Source organism: Acanthaster planci, linkage group LG12 (genome assembly GCF_054643075.1).
Source record: "Acanthaster planci isolate LZ-2023a linkage group LG12, COTS_SCS, whole genome shotgun sequence".
Classification (NCBI taxonomy): Eukaryota; Metazoa; Echinodermata; class Asteroidea; order Valvatida; family Acanthasteridae; genus Acanthaster; species Acanthaster planci.
The window spans coordinates 4,994,240-5,014,597 of record NC_141788.1 but is presented as its reverse complement, the minus strand read 5'-3'; the positions used below and the strand labels follow the sequence as shown (position 1 = coordinate 5,014,597).

The 20,358-nt window shown below is 41.3% G+C and overlaps 2 protein-coding genes across 2 annotated transcripts; both read left to right on the top strand.

Moving 5' to 3' along the window:
* The first annotated feature begins 3,491 nt into the window (after positions 1 to 3,491).
* On the top strand, positions 3,492 to 6,325 carry LOC110989390 (uncharacterized). Its single transcript, XM_022253751.2, has 4 exons — positions 3,492 to 3,673; positions 4,376 to 4,469; positions 5,478 to 5,561; positions 5,796 to 6,325. Exons 1-4 carry the CDS (start codon positions 3,581 to 3,583, stop codon positions 6,011 to 6,013), a joined length of 489 nt encoding a protein of 162 aa, XP_022109443.1. The 5' UTR covers positions 3,492 to 3,580; the 3' UTR covers positions 6,014 to 6,325.
* A 2,466-nt stretch (positions 6,326 to 8,791) lies between these two features.
* Positions 8,792 to 20,015, top strand: LOC110989388 (lysine-specific demethylase RAD23A-like). Its single transcript, XM_022253749.2, has 9 exons — positions 8,792 to 9,011; positions 11,270 to 11,348; positions 11,660 to 11,739; positions 12,088 to 12,254; positions 12,982 to 13,177; positions 13,980 to 14,052; positions 14,783 to 14,916; positions 15,635 to 15,871; positions 16,690 to 20,015. The coding sequence occupies exons 1-9, from the start codon at positions 8,946 to 8,948 to the stop codon at positions 16,804 to 16,806; spliced, it is 1,149 nt and encodes a 382-aa protein (XP_022109441.2). The 5' UTR covers positions 8,792 to 8,945; the 3' UTR covers positions 16,807 to 20,015.
* The last annotated feature ends 343 nt before the right edge of the window (positions 20,016 to 20,358 follow it).

Sequence of the window (20,358 nt, the reverse complement as noted above, 5' to 3'; positions counted from 1 at the left end):
TGTTAACATAAATGATCATGATGTTAAAGAAGTTGATCATGATGTTAAAGAAGTTGATCATGATGTTAAAGAAGTTGATCATGATGTTAAAGAAGTTGATCATGATGCTAAATAAGTTGATCATGATGTTAAAGGAGAAATCCTGGGTATCAAAACAACTAATCAACTGCAGTTACCTCCAACCAAAAACCAAAGATACCTATCAAGATGAAAAAAGCACTAACATTTGGTATGCTTTGCATTTCGCTGGCTTTAATTTGGTTTATCAGATAATTCAAATTTATACAAATTCATATCCAGCTTCAAATTGAAGTCGAGATATTTATAATTTATTTTTTAGACATGGGTATATCGGCATATACTAGTTATTAGACATTGGTATACCTGCATATATATCAGTTCTATTTATAATTTATGCTTAGACATGGGTATATCGGCATATGCCAGTTTATGAGTAATTTATGCTCACACATGGGTATATCGGCTTATTCTCCAACTATATGTGCACAAGCCACACATTGACACCATGTTTTGGTTTTTGGCAACGATTTCGAGCGGCAGGTTTATTTGTTTTTGCCGATTTCAAAGCCACTTTCTATTGCCACACTTGGCAGAAATTCTGGAAGATTTTCTTGGCACAGTTGCCATGCTTGCCACACTTGGCAGAAACTCAGGCACAGTTGCCAAAGAGATACTAGCCACACTTGGCAGAAAAACAGAAAGAAACTCGCCAAAGGCTTGCCACACTTGGCAGAAAAAGGCAAGGTTGTTAACTGAAAGACTTGCCAAACTAGGCATAGCAGGTTGGAATTCCTTTGCACACTTGCCATGCAGACAAACCCCGCCGGAACTAGTAGGTGCTTGTCCTAAAATTATTTGTCATGTGATTCTATTTATCATTTACAAATTAAGAAAATCTTACATAAAGCACGCCGTTTTTCAACCGCTTGAACAGGCGGTTGGAATAAGCCCTACCAGAACAAGAGGTTGCTTGGCGTAGTGTTTAAGAAAAACAAAAATGAAACATTACTAACAACTAATTTTAGGTTATAATCACTGCGAGATAAGTTGCATAAATTGTTTATTTGTTTACTTCGTAAACTGCGTGTCGTTCCCAGGTAGTTCCTGCCATTGAACCAGTAAAAGCTAAATTTATAATATATTATATTATATATATTATAATTTATAATATGATATATTTATACATACAATTACAATGGAGATGGGGAGGTGGTGGGTTTAATTTGTGTGCTGCCGCCTCGAAAATCTAAGCCGAAGTGGTCCATTTTTAGAGCCAAACTTGCTGCGGTTCAACATTTATTCCCTTGTGGCCTTCTGGCTTCACCCTATTACTCCCCTCAGACAGTTTCAGGTGTCTGGGCCCAAAGGAAGTACTACATTCTCTGAACCCTCTGAGGCCTCTGCAACCACTTAGCTGATCCCATGAAGCCAGCTAGTGCAAGACAGTCATAGATGAAACAGTAGCGCCTTGTTCACCACGGTATAAGCCAGATGACCACGGTTGTTTCAAAGACTAAACAACGTGTGTTGTGGTGAATAATGCATTTTATCCCAAAGCGATAAAATAAACTATTACACGTTAAGTAATTTATACTTTCTATGTTTGCATTACGAGATATTTTTTTTTGTGCATTTATATTTATGATGTCCATGTTTACAAGTAGTTCCTGGTTATTTTCTAAACATCTCAAGCAACGTTTACTAATTGTTTGGTTCAGTTTTAATTTAAACTCAAGGCTGACAATGGTTTTTCATTAAGGCGATGGCTACACTTATTATTTTTTCTAACATAAAAAAATTTGAAACCTTCATAAATTTGGGTTGGGTAATTTCCAAAAAAAAAAAAAAAAATCTCAGGGAGATGGTGCTATTTTAGGGTTGGTTACGCTACGCTTCAGCTCCGGATAAAAATTGGTCCAGTTCTCTCCTTTCTTCACTACTCGTTGTCAGTTGGGAGAAACGGGACCCTTTTGGCCGCGATAGATATTCCTATTGTGCAAAAGGAAATAAACAAAATGTATCTGGGACTAACGTAAATCCAGACAATAATGTCAATTCAATTCTCTTGCGAACTCGTGGTTTAAAATATTACAATTCACGAACAAACGCATCATATATAAGACCATTTCGAATATATAGATGCCTGTTGACGTGAAAATGGGTTATGCAGTCTAGTTTTCTCAATAAACATGTTTTTGCCTACCTTTACCCAACAAATAAGGGATTCAGTCATGTTAACATGAAAAGCCACGACGCTGGAAACGCGTGCAAATACTGTTTCACCTCGTTTCTCTTTGGACGACTATTCTTAATTAACAGGTATGTATCATATAATACTATGCTACAGACGTACTACATTTATAGGCATAACTTACCGGATTACAAAGGAAAAATGGGTGTTGTTTGGGGCGTCGACATCAGATTGTAGGAAAAAAGGTGCCGTCTTTTACCCTACGTTTGACTTTTGAAAGGTAACAGTCTTTTAAAGTCACGACTGAACTATGGGGGCGTTCTGCTGCCCCCATCTGTCCCCAAGCACGTCTTTTTCGATCCCCACAAAATAGGTGAGGTAACGAATCTTCAATATTAATGTATCATTAAATTGTGCAATTAATTATAATACATATAAACCTGATACGACTTGAATTCACTCTTGACATGCATAATTATATTATACGTTAAATAAAACATAACTTTACAAGGACTCAAGGGCCTTTCGCAAAATCGTCTGAAGGACACACGCACAACTGAGTACCTTCGTCAGGGCAAGCAGACTGGGTACCTTTGTCAGGGCAAGTAGGCTGGGTACCTTCGTCAGGGCAAGCAGGCTGGATACCTTCGTCAGTGCAAGCAGACTGGGTACCTTCGTAAGGGCAAGCAGGCTGGATACCTTCGTCAGTGCAAGCAGGCTGGGTACCTTCGTCAGGGCAAGCAGGCTGGGTACCTTCTTCAGGGCAAGGAGGCTGGGTACCTTCGTCAGGGCAAGAAGGCTGGGTACTTCAGGGCAAGCAGAACTAAATAACAAATACTGCAAGTGCAACATGCGTATATCTCAAGTCTTTGCGTTCTCTGCTTTCTGTTCCTTATGGTACCAGCTTTCCACCAAAATAAGGAAGACCCAAAGATTGGGCTAACTGCATTATTGGAAGGGGTCACAGAAGAACAAACATTAGAATTTGTGTTAGTTATTTGTATCCTTTAAAAGAGTTACAAATTTGTAGAAGTATGAGATTATTCTTTTTATAGTCGGATTAAAACAGTACAATTACGTCCATAATGAAGAATTATGCTGAAGTAAAATTAAATTCAACATAAATATATTATCTAATCATCAGAATATATAACAAATTTACAATATAATGCATTTTATATTGTTGATACATAATACATTTCAAAGAACAGAGATAATCCTATACTAAAATTATTTTATGATCCAGGTTGATAAAACGTAACCACGCGTGCGCTCTCCAATCACTTGAGGCGATACTTCGTTAACCACAGACACCGTCGTTAATAAAGTGCAGTGCCATAGCAAGCCTGCAACTAGTCGGTCGCCATAATGTTGGGCGTTCTGCTTCTGTATGTGATACTACTCAGTGGAGTGGAGAGCAACTGGGATGCTGGGAACAGTGATCTATCAGAACAGCATTTGGTGAATATCCTATCGTAGAGTTTTTTCATACTCTAAGTATGGCGTTCATAGGAAAGGATAAAATGTTATGAAAGAGCTGGATACCCATCATTATTGACAGACAGTCCTACTGTATTTTGTAGGCGCACCGTATACAGCTTGCAAATGCAGATCTACGTTTGGCTTTGGTTTTTAACCAATGCAAATTGATTTAACAGTAAAAAAAAAGCAATTCCAAAACTAATGTGGAGTTTTGTCAGGTGTTTGTGTGCTTTTATAGGAATGGCTCAGTGTTTTAACTGGTTTTACCTAACTGGTAGATCACAGACAATAATCATTTGCTGGAAGGGTTCAACCTGTACTTTTTGCTTGCTGGGCCGAACCATATATATGTAGATAAAAATATTAATACAGACAGAGGGTAAAGGTGACCCTCTCCCTGAACTAAAAGGCTTATGGGGCGATAACATTTCCTCTGAACATCCAATACATTGCTGGATTGGAGAAACGGCAGGCCTAAACGCTTCTTGCTGCGATTAGACACATTATGCGAACAGAAGTGTATCTTTAAGGACACTGAGGCAAACAAAACGCTTTTCAAACTCGAGATGAGTTAGAATATGTTTTTATGACAAAATTACCCTTTAATAACTGTTAATATTCATGCTTACAATCAGCATGATTTCCCCACAAATCTGACCCTACGTTTACTCCACAAAGTAGGGATTCAGCCATGTTAACATGACATGCAACGATGCTGGAAACGTATGCCAACACTGCTTTACCACGTTGTTCTACGGACAACGATTCTTGGCAGGTATGTATCTGATTAAAACCGTATACCGCATACAGCGGGGCATTAAGTACACTAGTTTTTAGAAAAAAAAGGTAATAAAAAGCAGCACAATCTGGGAGACAGTGATTTCATGCTGGTCTATTTAGTTGAGCCAATGCACTCATCAGCGGCAAACCAACTACTAAAGGTCAAAAAGGGGTCCATTACAAGGTACTGTATTCGCGGCGTCCCCAATTTCAGTCGTATCCCTGAACATACAGTATCAATTTGATACCCGTGATGGGGTGGAACCAGGTGATTTTAGGGGTTGGAATGAAATCGTAGAATAAAGTCTGGTTCTTTGAATTTAACTTTTTCAAATAAATACTCTACGTTGGGGAATACGACTGAAATTGGGGACGCCGCGAATACGGTCAATGGGACTTCATCTTTCCTCCTTTCAGTTTGTACCAACCTCGTCTCCAGCTGCTTCTAAAAATTACGCTCGCTACTTAAATTGAAATACTCAAACAGTTTGCTCTGTGCCACCTATACCCTGCACCACCAAGAGGCAGATAATACGAGGAGAGTATATTTAATCAAGCAGCCTCGACAACGCTCTCCACTTGTTACAACTTTAATACATGGGCAAATGAGCGGGTTTCATGTGATTTCCGACACAGTATCTGAAAACCAATGAATGAATGAAACAAAAAGGTTTGTAAAAGAAAAAAAATTGACGGAAGCTGCCATCGCAGGAACACTAGTTCGTATAATCTGACAATATTTATTAAACAAAAACGTGACCCTGCAAATTGCTCTATTTAAATAGAGTGTAGGCATCAGTTTTCAAAATTTCGATGAGTTCACGACTATTTATAGGGATGGTAATCTCTTGGTATAAACATTGTCAAAGGCCATTTGTTAAGCCACCAAAACTGAAGGGAAATGATAGATGAAGAAAATATCTTGAACACTTGAGAAACTTGTAAATATATTTGCCAATCTTTGAAGTGGGGATATTTATCGCTGTTCTGCAACCAATTGCAGTTACTGAAATCACCAGGGAACCTTACAAATTCCAGTTCAGCGTTCATGAGGGAAACCGAGACCGGATATGGTACTTCACCCAGGGTGAGTTTGGTGCCCAATTTAATTGTATAAAGATACACAGGGAAAGAAACACCTGTAAATGGCTCAATTTAATTTGAATGAAAGAACTTCAAAGCTGAACTTCAATCGACCTGCCAACATTTGAACTCGGGAGGAATCGAGTTCCAGAAAAGAAAATGGGAGTGTAAAACACTGTAGTGAATAAAGAACTGAAGATTCCTGGGTTTATTTGGTACTTTTCCTTTTAATTCCCAGATGACCCCGGTGAGGAGTATCGGTGGTGCGAAACACCTCACGTTGAACCGAGTGAGGACATTCCTGTGGCGTATCGATACACTCTGTGCTTCCAAAACATCTTTGCCGGTCTCTCCATACCCTCGGGCTGCAGAAGGCCTGTGGCCGTTGTCACGCACGACAGTCACAATTACCACCAAGAAATTCGTGGTCAGCAGATTCTATTGTGTCTCCCCTAGTTTAGAATGTTCACCTTAGCGCAGAGGGTAATTTAGAGATCTTTTAAGCGTTAAATAATTGTATTGCCAACGCTCAGAGTTCTTGGATAACCAGTGAATATGAATCAAGCGTAGTGCCATTATGGACCGAGTCTTGCACAAAGTTGCACATGAGCATGCTCATTGTGCGTGCACCTTTAGGAAGAGTATGGTTCAAATGTTATTATCACACAGGCATTAATTAATGGTATGATATAAACACCTGTGTCAGGAGGTGTGGAGTTTTGAACGTGCGTGTTGCGTTTACAATCGAACTCCGATAATAAAATGATGCACGTCAACATGCTTATGTCTGAGGTCTGTGTATTCTCTGTTTTCTTTTCCCAATGATACAAGGTTCCCACCATAATAAGGAAATCTGTAAAGACCCCAAAACCCTCGTTGTTAGGTTCGACTGTATGACTGGAAGGATTTGGCATCAAACAGTCGAATGAAAATCAGAATTCCCTGAAGACCGTGGTACCATAAAACACGTTCGTCCTAAAGCAAATTTCAAAATTCGTTTTGTTAGATATGGCTTGACTTCCGTTTAATCGGTGGATCTGTCGAGGTGCCGTCCAATCGCGAGACCTCTGGACAGGCCGCTTACTTGAGTCGCAGAGTATTCATTGAACTTTTGCATGAGTAAAAAGCCGTCAACGGATGCGGATACAGCAATGATATGAAAAAACTACCAGTAATTGTATAAAGGCGGCTTTGTTTACTAGATAGGCATCTTGGCTGCTGATAAGATCCAGTCCATATCCCGGCTCAGAATGGCACAAGTGCTCACAGCAGGGGCTTTTTGCCAGTTGTAAAATTGAATGTTGCCCCATTATAGTATTGATCTCTACTGCGGCTGCAGTGGAACAACCGTTGACTGAGGGCGCAAGCCTTCAAAGCTAATACTACCGACTGAAATCCAGAAAAGTTGAAATTATGGATGAGTTTCTGCTGATGTGGCGTACGTATAGATTATGACGCATAGATTATGACCATCTATGCGCAAGCCGCACTGCATTTCCAACTTTCAAACAAGAGGCCACCCCGGGAATGGACTGCCGTCCGAGGAAAGTGCCCCGTGTTCCCCGTAGTTACGCCACTCATCATTACAACAACGTTTGGATGTGGATTTTAGTGCACCCATATCGTAGGGGAAGGAGTTGGGACTACTGTTGCCCTGGTTTAAGGTCTGGGGGATCGACTTATATTACACGCTGGATAATATAGAACGCTACTGTGAGATCTTCTGCACAGGCTCGTTTGCCAGTAGCGTAAATCTGTGTTGGAAATTGGGGATATGGGGAAAGAGGGGGAGGACTTGCCCGGCCATCATGGGACTTTGAAAACCGGGGGGGGGGGGGTATGTATGCACTATATAGGGGCAATGCTCATGATAAGTAGGCCTACCTCTGCAATGTGTATCATATTCACACAGAATCTTACATCAGAATGGCATACGGCTTTCTAAAGGTTCCCGTTTTAGTAATATATTGCAAACATTTTAATCGTAATTAGGAAATCCTGAAAATTCTTCACAATCCGCTGTAATTCTTTTGCTCATCACGAAAATTGGGGGAATGTATTAATTCATTAGTCCACCCCCCGCAAACAGTGGGGGATATATACCCCTCTCCCCCGGATTTACGCCCATCACCTTGGCTATTCCTTGGTTGGGTCTCTTTATTTTGGGACTCGCAACTTGTGCCAAGCTCCCCCCCCCGAATGTGGATGTTAGAACACAGCTGTCCCAGAAGGCTGTAATTACCGTTCCTGGTCCCTGGACGAAATTTAATTACAGTCAAGGTCCAGTCAGTCCGACTTGAGCAAAACCTCCAGGGACTTGTTGAGGTCAACACATATAGTATCTTCTGAATTCTATGAGAATCACGAGCACGCAAATTTTTGTCATCGACTCTCAGATGTTTTACCAGAAAAAAATTCTGACAAATAAGAGAAATCTGGGGTCGTACACTGATTTCAAAAATCCCGATCATCACAGTGTTATCCTCTGAATTCTTAACAATTGGTATTCGCAACCCCCAACTTCACCCCTACCCCATACCAAAGAGGTACAATAATTGGACCAGGCTTGGCGCCCCTGTATAGCATTTAAGCACGTCATAATTATGCCCCCCCCCGCCGTCCTTGGGGCAAAGCGTCACACAAGGACTGGAAATCATTCTTGAATCTGATGATCACCGTCACTGGCACTTTCAGTAACTTTCATCTGTAGGCCCGCAGGCCTTATGTCATTGCCTAATATGTAATGTTGGCTGTCGCACGAACGTCTTGTAGGGTTTGAGGTTTGCTAGTGTGGCTCCCGCCTAAGTCTCCAGTTTGTTGTTTCAAACCTTGATCTTAGGAAAACTGGAAGTTTGGAAGTTAGCGAAAAGCTTTTGAATGAGCCCCAGCTATCAACACGGTTTTGGAAATTACAGGCAAGCCTTATCGACACGGTAAGTCATAATTGCTGCCGTACAAATAGCGTTTGGCCAGATCACGCAGACCGATGTAGTGCCGCCTTAGTTTTATTGGATTCCGTCAGAAGTACATATTGTGTCCAAAAATATTAAAGATTACTAGTCTAGGGAATAGTTTTAGCATTTTTGTCAGTTTAGCTTACGAAAGAGATTCATTCTTTTTCTACCACCATGGTCAAGGCTGCGGATGAATTTATTATGTGCACAATGTGACGTCATCATAAACTGACTGTATGGTTCCCTACTCACTTACCGCTTGCTCCGTGCGTACGTACATATGGAGGATTGGAGGTCCCGTAGAAGTCCGTACAATATTGACATCACACACGCATTTTACTTGGTCATTGTGCGTAGAATTCAGACGGAGTTGCGAAACCTTAGGGAATTTTTGGCTTTTTGTTTGATGTTGTCTCAGAACAGAGTGCGGAAAGATGCTCATTACACTGAAAACGCTGCAACAGAAGACCTTCAAGGTGGAAATTGACGAATCATTAACGGTATGGTATTTCTATGATTCACGACCATGTCTAACTTTAATACTCTAACCATCAATACCAATCCATGCTAACTTTAGGCCCAACTTAAAGCTGAAAATTGTCACTTGTTACATTGTTAGTTTTAATTTGATCAGAGCCAGCATAGGCCTAGATAGGATGGCCAGTTTTCGGGCGAGTCCAGCCTGAGGCTGAGGGAAGGTTGGCCATAGGAATATCGATGTTTTGGAAAGTTGATTTCCAGTCAACATGGTCAACAGGTCAAGTTTGAAGTTGGACAGTGTTAGACGTAAACCATCTCCTCAAGCATGTTAAGCCTTCAGGTATTAAGGCTTAGGCTTAAACCTTATTCCTAGTAATAGTCCACATGGGTGATTTTGCGTCACGGTGGAAAGGTACTGTGCGAAGGAAAAAGGGGTAGTGCCAACGTTTGCTCCTTTTTCCTTCTCACAGTGCCTTTCTACTGTAACACAAAATCACCCATGTGACAGTAAGAAGGCTTAGCTTGCAGTTATACTGTAGAGGCTCAACCATGTGAACTGGGATCCAGACCAACTTAAACCTTAGACTAGGCCTAGTTGCAGAATATGCCGCCATTCGAAAAGACCCCTGAAATCATTGGTTATGTGGGTGTGACTACATGTAGGCCTGTGAGGTGAAGATCCTTGTGAAAGTAGTGTGACAGTTTGACCTTGTGAGTCGTAGCCGGTAGCGCTTGAGTCATAGCCGATTATGCGGTTTGATTATGTGGGTTGGTGGGACATGACCTGATGACCGGTACCCAGAGCTGTAATGCACTTAAAAGTTAAACATGGCAGTCATGGCAGTTAAAAATTTCTTGTCATGCTTGTGTGCCACTGCTAGGCAGGCACTGTCTAGTTACATAGCCTCTAGTACATGCATTTCCCTAAGGGAAGATTGAGCTGTTTTCAGGCGGCGATGTGTACGTAAACTTCAATCTTTGCTTATACTTAGGGGATGCCTCTGGCTGACACAGGTACTTGTACATGACAGGGTTCAGTGCATGGTACCATCAAGAACTTGGCAAATTCACTCCTTTCAAACAACAGTATATTTTGTCAACTCTGATCCTCCCTAACTTTCTCTGCCCCTGCATCCCACACCAAATGCGACATGAACCAAAGTTTTTTGGTCTTTGCTTGGTATGACGATGAGTTTAAGTGTTGAAGTCAACTTCGTATGCACATTATGTCAGTGAAAGTCAGGGCATGTCAGTCTAAGGGCATTTTCAAAACAACTGAAGCTGTGTTCAAAACCACATGTTGAAACTCTGACAGGAACCAGCAAAACTGAAGTCTAAGCCGAATCTGGTCCTTTTGAAAATGCCCTTTAACTAGGGATGCGTGCAGTGCAATATTCCCTAGCCATATATTGTACCTGGTAAACATACAGTAACGCTTTAGTCAAGCATTTGACCTGAGCACCTGACCAAGTAATTCCTGAGTTGTTGGTTTCAGTCAGAAATGTAACACATGTCTACAGTCACTAGCAACTCCTTATGAACATGGGTGTTATTTCTACTGTAGCTGCATCAAGTTGATTGTGGGACATAACCAAGTATGTCGATGTTGTTTCGACAGGTGCTTACCACACTTTGCTTTACTATGCAGAGAGAATGTACAGAAACAAGATTGCAAGCTGCATTTTTCTTTTAACCCTAACTTTCCCCAACCACACAGAATTAAACAGTAGTAAAGTGTTTAATTCTGTGGGGATAGGTCTGGTTGGCCCAAACGGCTTTTGCATTGGGTTTGGCATACCTCAGAAAAACTAAGTCCAACAGCCTCCGTGCACTAAGTCCCATATGGGTGTTTAATTTTGTGTGAATGGGGAAGGTTAGGGCCAGCAACCCTTGGGGGGGGGTTAGGGTCAATGCACTTTATTGAGAAGGGTCAGACATCTTTTTATCTGAAAGGGTCAACCTATGTCTTGTGTTTGCATGTGTTCAGCCTGTATCTTTCGCTCAGAGACTCTCACACACAGTGGCGAGAACCCAAGTTTTGGGTTTTGGCGTAAACATGTTGTGTAAGCCTGTGGCCAAAAGTAATACATGCACCTTTTTCAGAGTCTCATGATGCCTGTCTGTAGAGAGAGCCTGCTTTTTTTATGGGTTTGCAGTGGTTTCACTGTTAGTTGTGCTTCACAGGGGTTTAAAAAAATGCATCCATTGCTAGCAATGCATTGCTTTTTTCTAAACAATTTTGTAACCATTTTCCACTTTGAATGTCTTCTGCCTTCAGGTAAAAGCATTGAAGGAGAAGATTGAGGCTGAATCAGGAAAGGACTTCCCAGCGTCTGGACAGAAACTCATTTATGCAGGTAATTTGCTATATATACAGGGCTGCATTTAGTCCTGAGAGAAGCAATGGTGTGATTTTGTTTCCCTGAGTTAGATGTTCCAATTTATAGAATATTTTCTTGAGGTTTCAAAATGGCATCCCATCCAAGTCCTTCCAAGTTGGCCATGGAACTTCCAGCCTTGACAGGTAGCACTTAAAGGTTGCACTTTCCTCTAGTCTTACATAAAGGGTTGTGCTGTAAAATTCAGAATTTGTTAGGTAACCTGAGGCAGAACTGTCACTGTTCAGCAAGTTAAAAGGCATTCTTGATTTGTTTTCCCTGGAATGAAGGTAAAATCCTCAATGATGACCAGACGATTAGTGACTACAACATTGACGAGAAGAGTTTTGTGGTGGTCATGCTGACAAAGGTAGGTTTATATTTTTACCGCTTTTTGTGTTGTCTTTGGCATTGAGGCAGTGAGAAAGTCTGCAACAGAAAAAATTAAATGAGTCAGACACGCACTGATTACATGTTCACTGGTGTTATCAATAGTATGTTGATCACAATTTGGTTGCATGATTGTCTAGTGAGTAAGGCACTGTACTTTCACCACTGTGGCCCTGGTTCGATTCCCCGTTCAGACTGTCTTTGAGGAAGGTTCTACTGCGCTGAACGAACATACATGGGAAAAAAACAGAGTGATTATTAACATTAGTTCAGTGTGAGCCATCAAAGTGCCGTGGCAGTAATTGCTTTCATTTTTCTTCTCTTGTAGCCTAAGCCAGTCGCTAAGACGACAGAGACCCCCCTAAAAGAAGCTTCGGCAACGCCCACTGCAGCTGCCTCAGAAACGCCGTCGGCAGCGCCAGCCGCAGACACCAAGACAGCGGAGAAACCAGCCCAAGAGAAGAAGGAAGATGCACCAGCTACTACCACAGCAAGGTGCCGAAAATGAGCCAAGTGGAACCTTGGGAGGATTGGCTCCACTGGCTAGTGGGGAGGGAGGGCAGTTGAGGTGGTGCCATGTCAGTCAGACCTTGTCCAAAGCTCTCATTCCATCTTTGGAAAGATGCCCAAGGCTTAAATCTTCAGTGGTCCTCAAATCTAGACACGAATCTCAAACATTAATCTTCATGAAACAAAGCAACTGTGCCATATTTCAAGTAACCATTGTCATCAGTTCAAACTTCACATTGTCTAGAAATGAACACACAGGTGAATCACCTCCTTGAACTACGTATTGCAAATGAACAAGAAGTATCAAACAGTGTTTACTTTCACAGATGACAAAACTAACTCTGGCCAATTTTTCATGCGTAAAATCTGGTTCTGATTCTTGTGACCCAGACAGCATCATTTTTTGGCCCCTGAATATATGAATATAGGCTTAGTTCAAGCCTCCGCACAATCTAAACCTGAAAGTGATGCCAAGTGGAAAACAGTGTTCCAAAAACTCTAGTTGCCTGCCTGCTTACAAAAGAGGCTGAGAAATAAGCACAAGTAATCACAATAAAAAACTGAAGGTTGCACAGTGTGACGGATTTTTACTCAAAAGTGAAGGTGTTCCAGTAAATCCATGCACTTTGACTTTGATAATGTTCACACACTAAGTGAAGTATTTAAAAAACAATAGGTATGATCTTCTCGTTTGCACCTTTTTTTTGCTCAGTTCATCTTCGACAACAACGAGTACCAGTCAGGCTGCAGGCACATTGAGTACTGCCGAGTCCATGCTGGTTACCGGTGCTGAGTATGACCACATGTTGGACGAGCTGGTGGCCATGGGATTTGAGAGGGAGCAGGCCAAACGGGCACTGCAGGCGAGCTACAACAACCCCGACAGAGCTGTGGAGTACCTAACAACAGTGAGTTAGATCTCGTTTGAACTCCTCACAAAAGTCTGGCTCAGTGTTGCAATCCTGTCCATCTCTAGTCCTTGCAAGGCCATCACAAGTTATCCGGCCCGAAGCCAAGTGACAAGCTATTCAAATGAACAGTGACAAAGTGTCCCCTCCTCATTCCTCACGTCACTCGTGACTGGTCTTATGAAAAGGACGAGAGTGGACTTGAGAAGGGGGCTTGCGAAAGAGCTTGTGATGGGCCTGGCCTGTCTTAACTCTGAGTCACAGACTTCTGCAAAATCCACCAGGAGATTTTAGGGAAGTTGGTGCCCGACTAATGTTATGCTTTTTTCTTTTTTTTTTTTACAGTGGACTTAAATCCTCTTGATTTAAGAAATGCAAAGAATGATGCCGCTTGGCTTTTTTCCTATTATTGAAGGTTTTTGGAAGATTCAAGCACTTGGAGTTAAGGCCTATTTATCTTCTTTTCCAAGCACTAGTACAAAGTGCTGGTTGACTAGTACCTTCAACAAAGAATTGTTGAAACAGTAATTATGCAGTCAGCACACCAGTGTAAACCACCTGAATTGACTACACTTTGTCTTGTCTTACCACAGCCAGTCTGACGACCGGTTTCAGTGTGTACATGGCAGCTGTTACTTCACTTGGCCCAGATGTCCTAGATATGTTCAAATGCTCAGAAAGTGCCATTGTTCATGCAAAATGTTGGATTTCAGAGAATTTTTAATTGAATGAATTTGAGAAGCGCTGTCGGGATATGAGTATGAATGATTCATTGTTTTGGGGGTTTTGTTTTTAATGTCAGGGTATTCCGAGCATGCCCAGCGTCGAGCAACCACCCCCAGCACCCCAGCAAGAGTCATCAGGCGGTACAGAAGGTATTCCCACATTTTCCCCATGTCCATGTCCGAATCATTTGCAGTTTCCCCCTGATCTCAAAATCAACCATTTCCCCCTGCGGCTTCCACACCAAGTGCAATTAGTCCCATCTGGCCATTGCTGTCGAGTGCACGAGTTTGTTTTAGCTGCAGTCATGCACTTGTTCCATTAGAAATGAAACTGCCATTGTACATTGGCTTGTGAGTGATATTATGTTACTTCAGTTTTTATTGCTGCATCTTCCATTACTGAATCGATTTCCTGTTGTCTTCGCTCACACAATTACATGTAAAATGCATGCATCACAGAGTGCAGTGCATGCAAGATTCAGAGGTGCTGTCTGCAAGCATGCTAACCCTAATAAGTTGGGATAAGGCTTTTCTACAGTGAAGTTGCAAACCTTACTAGTGCAATATCCACTTCAAAGAGAAATTGTCAGTGTTGTACTTGAGACCACCAGATCGGAAACAAAACTTGACACAATGCCAGACACAAGACCAGTCGCAAGTAGCTAGGTGAACAGTGACAGAGGAAGGCTTTCCTGTCAGTTGGTTTGAATAACTTACGACTGGAATTGAGACTGGAGGTCTTGTGTTGGCCTTACTGTGGTCTTCAGAGGTCTCGACTACAACACTGGAAAATGTGTCCCACATTGGCATTAAAACGACTAAATCCACAGGGCTCCGGATGGCAATCCTTTTAGCCTTTGTTCCTTTCTTGTTTTTCCAGCCACAGAGAACCCTCTGCTGTTTCTACAGAATTCTCCAGTGTTCACCCAGATGCGACAGGCCGTGCAGTCCGATCCCTCGATGCTACAGACGCTTATTCACCAACTTGGCCAAAGCAACCCAGAACTCTTACAGGTAAACATTGTTTTTAGGGAAGGCTTGTGCAGTACCCGAAAACCAAACCTCCCCCCCCAACACAAACTTACTTCAGGTCAGATGAGGTCAGTTTTTGACACTATTTTAGTTCGGTCAGGTTGCTTTTGTTTTTGCATGTGTGAGTTTGGGGTCGGGCCAATTCAGTTTAGCCATCTTGGTAAAAAAGTTAAATAAACCAAACTAAATTCCCCTCCCCCTCCAAAAAAACTTCAAAGTATAAGTTAGATGTAAGGTTTTTATCCACACTATTTATTTTTAGACTCCATCTGGGATTGTAAAGAGATATGTCACGATGTGGTCATTCTTTGAATTTGAGGTCCGAAAGTGTGAAATTTTTTGTCCCTGTTACTCCTGACCTGTGTAATTTTACATGGAAATGTCACTGAAGTTGATTTTAAACTATTTCTATTTGCTTGGCCGATAATTTGTATTAGTTCATCACACTTGAAAATCACAGAATGTGTTCTGAACTTACAAAATCATGTGAGATGTGACAGGGCGCAAAAAAAATTGGACTCCTAATTTATAGATTGAGCCAATACTTTTTAGTTCTCTCAACAACTTTTCCCAAAGGAACTTGTGCAGCACAGACAGGATCAGGCACAAAAAGCAAACATTATTTACATGAACCTGGTATTCAATTTGGGGTATCAGTTTAGGTCATCTGACAGTAATTTTTGACCTTAATTTTTTACAGCTGATCACCCAAAACCAGGAGCAGTTCATCGCCATGCTGAACGAGCCAATCTCAACCGGACCGACTGCCGGACAAACTGGGGGTCAGGTCAGTGGAGTACAGCCTGCAGCTCAGACGGCCGGAGGGCAGCCGGGCGGCCAGACGACGGCGGGGCAACCGGCTGGACTTGCTGGTGGAGAGGCGCCAGGGGTGCATTACATCACCCTCACCCAGCAGGAGAGGCAGACTGTTCAAAATGTAGGTGCAGCGTGGGGTGTGTGATTAAGAGCAGTGTCTCAATCAGTCTCTGGCCCTACCAGTGGCATTCCTAGGTTCTGAACCTCGAGGGGGCCAAAATCGGAATTTTTTTCTTTTCAAAACAATAAATCAACATTTTCATCTGTGAAAGAAAATTCACTCCCCAAAGAAAGATGGTAGGACCTGTTCAAAATACTGTCGCTTTCAATTCCTTACAAAAATTGCAACATGTGTCCCTGGGGGGGGAGACAAGTTCAGTCCGGTGATATTTTGCTCAGGCAGAACATTAAACTTCCCCTTTTTATGAATCTGTCATGCTGTTCAATAGATCTGTATATTTTCTTCCAAAATATTCTATGTAATGGAAAAATTGATAAGCTCCAGAGTTCATCAGCTTGAAGATTTTGCCGAGGGTGGACAAGCAGATTTTGAGTCTTAGATGAAACCCTGGTTGAGGGTTATTTCTAGTTTGGAGCTGGACACATCTGTTTTTTTTCTCTGTGTGATGAGTGGCATTTTCATGGAATTTTCTTCGTATTTAAGGTGAAAGAAAGTTTCAGGTGAAATATTTTTCATTGGCCATTGCCAGTTGCTCTTCAGAGCACTAGCTCAATAGCAGAGAGTATCTAAAATGTAGTTAAAATTAGTTAAAGTTATCTCCATAGTAAAGCAAGGAATGGTTGGAATGTTCTTGTAGGTGTACTCACAGTTTAATTAAGTGCATTTGTTAGTACATCCATTTCCGGATTTGCTGTCGGGGAACTAAATTCCTGTTTTTGTTATTTGTTCTTTCTTTTTCCCCTCCATTTTCCCATCAGCTCCAGGCACTTGGATTCGAAGAGAGTTATGTTTTACAAGTTTACTTGGCCTGCGACAAGAACGAGAACTTGGCGGCAAATCTCCTCCTACAGGCGAAAAGCGAAGAGCAGGATTAGCGTCATCTTTAAAGTTTGCCATCAAAATCTTTTTGTAAATAATAACGGTAAACTGTTTTTCTTTTCCTTGATAAAAAAATATCAAGTTGTACTCCAAAAGGGGGGGAAAAATCAACATTTTTGGGCTCCCTGCACCCGTCCGGTAGCCGGGTCACTGAGAGGATTGTTAGTAATAACACATTCGCCTAAAATCAGGACACCAGATGATCAATAGCTATTATTAAGTAGAGAGCCCTGCAAAAATTTACCAACATCTACTAATATCTCTGCATCTGCTGTTTCAAATTTGGTTCGTCCTAAAGAGCAGCCATTTGACAAAGACAAAGCACTCAACCCTAACCATGCTGAACCCAACAAGGTTATGCAGGATTTCAATGGTCCCTAGGGGGTTAGGGTTGAGTTGACTTTTAATTGGTTGTACTTGTAGGTGCTATGAATTTCAGCAAATCGAATAAGATGCACCGTACATGTAATTTCCAGAGCTATTGTGGTTTCAAATAGGTGTCAAGTAACTTCACAGTTAATATTATCCGTGAAGAGGAATCACTTTAGTCTCTGCTCAAACCTTCTTGAACAGATTTCACGCTTTACGGCTAAAAGGTTGTCATTTGCTCTTCAACTCCAATTTTTATCCCCTTTTTTTTCCCCGTCCAGTTTTAAAAGAAACTTTTACTGGTCCAGCTTATTAGAGAAACTATTGCAAGGGCTGTGTTTGTAGAACTCACTTCAGCAGGCTCGTGAAAACAAGAAGCTTTATTTAACAGAAAAGTTTGAAGTAATCATACAGGCTTAAAAATACTTTTTTTGTGAGAAATCTGTTTCAGTACCTGTTGTAATTATAAGTAAACTTTCAAAAAGAAAGTTGATTGAGGCCACCAGTTCTTTACCTTTCATTGACTTGAAAAAAAAAAGATCACATGTATAACGGTAGGTCTGTGTTGTTGGTTTGTGCATCTTAAATGTGACCCACCTTCCACAAGTCAGAAACAGTTTAGCTAGGCCTGTCTTGGGCAGACCATTGATGGAATATCCAAGAACAGTATGATATCCAAGAGTACAAGTTTCTTGGGCCCTGACAGTCACCGTTCGTACCCTCACAGCTGACTTCATAACTGCATTGAAAGCACATGTCTCTAGCACAAAGTGCACAATTTTTTTTCAATTTAAGAATTTTTGAGAATTCAAATCACGTGCAAAGTTTTTCAGAGTTCAACTTTGTGGTTTAGGGTAAAGTCATGCAAATTCCCTGGTAACCTGTACAGCTAAGTCATCTTGGATACCAGGCACAATTGGCCAGTGGTTGACAAATGGTTGTCACTCAAACTTACCCAATTTCCACCCTTCACAAACAACGCGCCCGGAATCAATACAAACTGCATGTGTACATGTACGTCATATTTAAGTTAATGATGAATACAACATTTAAAACTGTAATCCATCGCATTTAGTCACTTAACAGCCATTGAAGCAGACTTTAAATGAATGAACATAAGCATCAAGCACCCACATTCTTTTTTTCCACCTTGATAATGTCTATTTTCACAAGATCACATACTTGAAGCAAGGAGTTCCGTGTGCTCTTTATAATGTGAGGTGGTAACAAACTAGCGAAAAACAATTTTGTCAGTAATATATGGTTACGAGTGCTGTTGACCAGGTTTTCATGTTGGTGGAGTCGATGATGGGTTATGAAACATATTCATTTTGGGCTTAATTTCGTAGAGCTTCTGTTAAGCTGAAAATTTTGCTTAGCATTTGATTTGTCCCTAGCAAAACATTGGTTGAGAACCAATCGCAAAAACTAGACATTGTGTGATAATTTGTCTGGTAACTTATTTTTAATGAGTATGCATTTTCATTGCTTAGCAAATGAGCCATTTTTGGTATCCCAACCGCACAAGATCAAGGTCATTCGAGAAGAGCAGTATGTACGTGCGAAATCTGCCCCATCGGTGCACCGACTTGCACCCTTTGTTCTCTAGTGACCTTGCCATTTTGAAATACTGAACTGGCTCATTAGGGCACTCAGCGGCTACATGTGTATACAATTGGACTTTGCTCTAGGCCGTTCAGAGCGGGTAAAGTAGATACACGGTACGTACATAAAGGAGAAAGGCCACTATTAGGGGTTACTTTCACCCATAAACCACATGTGTCATGTTAGTATTCATGTGTATGATACTAGTAGTACTGTTTTCAAACTAGCTGCTATTTTGCAATTATCTGCGGGAAGGGCGTGGCATGATTTTGCATGGACTTCAGAAACTAAACAAATGTGCATCAGGGGTTGCAAAGTACAGAGTTGATTGGGAAAAGACGTACTGCTTGCTCAGCAAAGGAGGGAAAATGTCGTTGCACTCTGTTTTTCTTGTTTCTTGTTCACAGCTTGCTTAGCAAGTAAAGTATGCGGAGCAGTATGTTCTGCGAAGCAACCCTTTAAATTGGGGCCTGTATCCGATTCCACAAATGTTCGACAGTGTGGAGATCTTCGTCAGAATACGTGAAGAAGGGGGAAACCTTACGGTGAAATAGCTGAACGTAGTCTGAATTTACTGAAGAGCCGGCTTTCTCCCCCACCGGCTCTGAAAACGGGCAGATTTTACTTTTCTTTACGATCACAGCTGTCAAGAAACGCACTTTTTTTGCTGGCATGGCCCATAGGGCCGATTATCTTTGTAACCAATTGTTACTCGAATTGTTCTGTGCCCGGTTATTGCTTAACAATGAATTTGTTGTGGTACAGCTTCGAACAAATTGCATTCAAACATTTCACTTTTTCAGCTCTGTTAAATCGCGTAGTCTGTTAAGCAAATTTGCCATATGCCTTTAGTCTGTTCTACTCTGTAAGATTTTGTATAAAATATAACAATCGATAACTCTCGTTCAAGTGGATCGCCGAAAGATGGGATACCACCTTGAAAATACAAAATAATCTGGACATGAACAGTTGATGCAATTCTTATAAGTATTTTTAATTGTTTAATTGTGGGAAACTGTTCGACCATTCTAAGTAATTTTTACTTTAAGCGTGGGAAAATATTAAAGCATTACATTGATTGCAAAGGTTAATAACTTTGGCATCTCACTGAAAAAGTTAAGTACCGCTTCGGTCATACGACTGCGGTGTTCGTGTGCGCTGAGACTCTTAATTTTGAGGTGAATTGCAGCAAAGTAAAAGAGAGAAGTAAAAGGGAGAGAAATTATCAACAGTCTTGTATTTAAAAGTGGTTCTCATTGGCAGTTAGAGTTAAAATCAACCAGAATTTTTTTAAGCCAATCGCTGTAGTCACCCACGTGCAAGTCACCAGCTCCATGAAATGCACAACGTACTTCGGATTGTTTTGTCAATACGTATGATCTGACTCGATATTAATTTTGAGGTTGGCTTGGACGGATCAGTGAGTTACTAGATTACAACTCAGGAGATAGGAATAAAAGTTGGAGCAGAATAGTTAAGTAACATGTCTGCAGCGAACAAAAGATGTCACGGCTGTTCCAACTGGAGAGGGCGCTTTAACTTCAACCATTATTTTATTTTATGATGATAAACGG

Bases quoted from the DNA above. Each gene is read 5' to 3' on its own strand.
- LOC110989390 (XM_022253751.2), top strand. From the start codon at position 3,581: ATGTTGGGCGTTCTGCTTCTGTATGTGATACTACTCAGTGGAGTGGAG. The intron at 4,470-5,477 runs GTATGTATCTGA...AACCAATTGCAG, and splicing joins CGGACAACGATTCTTGGCAG to TTACTGAAATCACCAGGGAA. The intron at 5,562-5,795 runs GTGAGTTTGGTG...TTTAATTCCCAG, and splicing joins GATATGGTACTTCACCCAGG to ATGACCCCGGTGAGGAGTAT.
- LOC110989388 (XM_022253749.2), top strand. From the start codon at position 8,946: ATGCTCATTACACTGAAAACGCTGCAACAGAAGACCTTCAAGGTGGAA. The intron at 11,349-11,659 runs GTAATTTGCTAT...CCTGGAATGAAG, and splicing joins ACAGAAACTCATTTATGCAG to GTAAAATCCTCAATGATGAC. The intron at 12,255-12,981 runs GTGCCGAAAATG...TTTTTTGCTCAG, and splicing joins CCAGCTACTACCACAGCAAG to TTCATCTTCGACAACAACGA.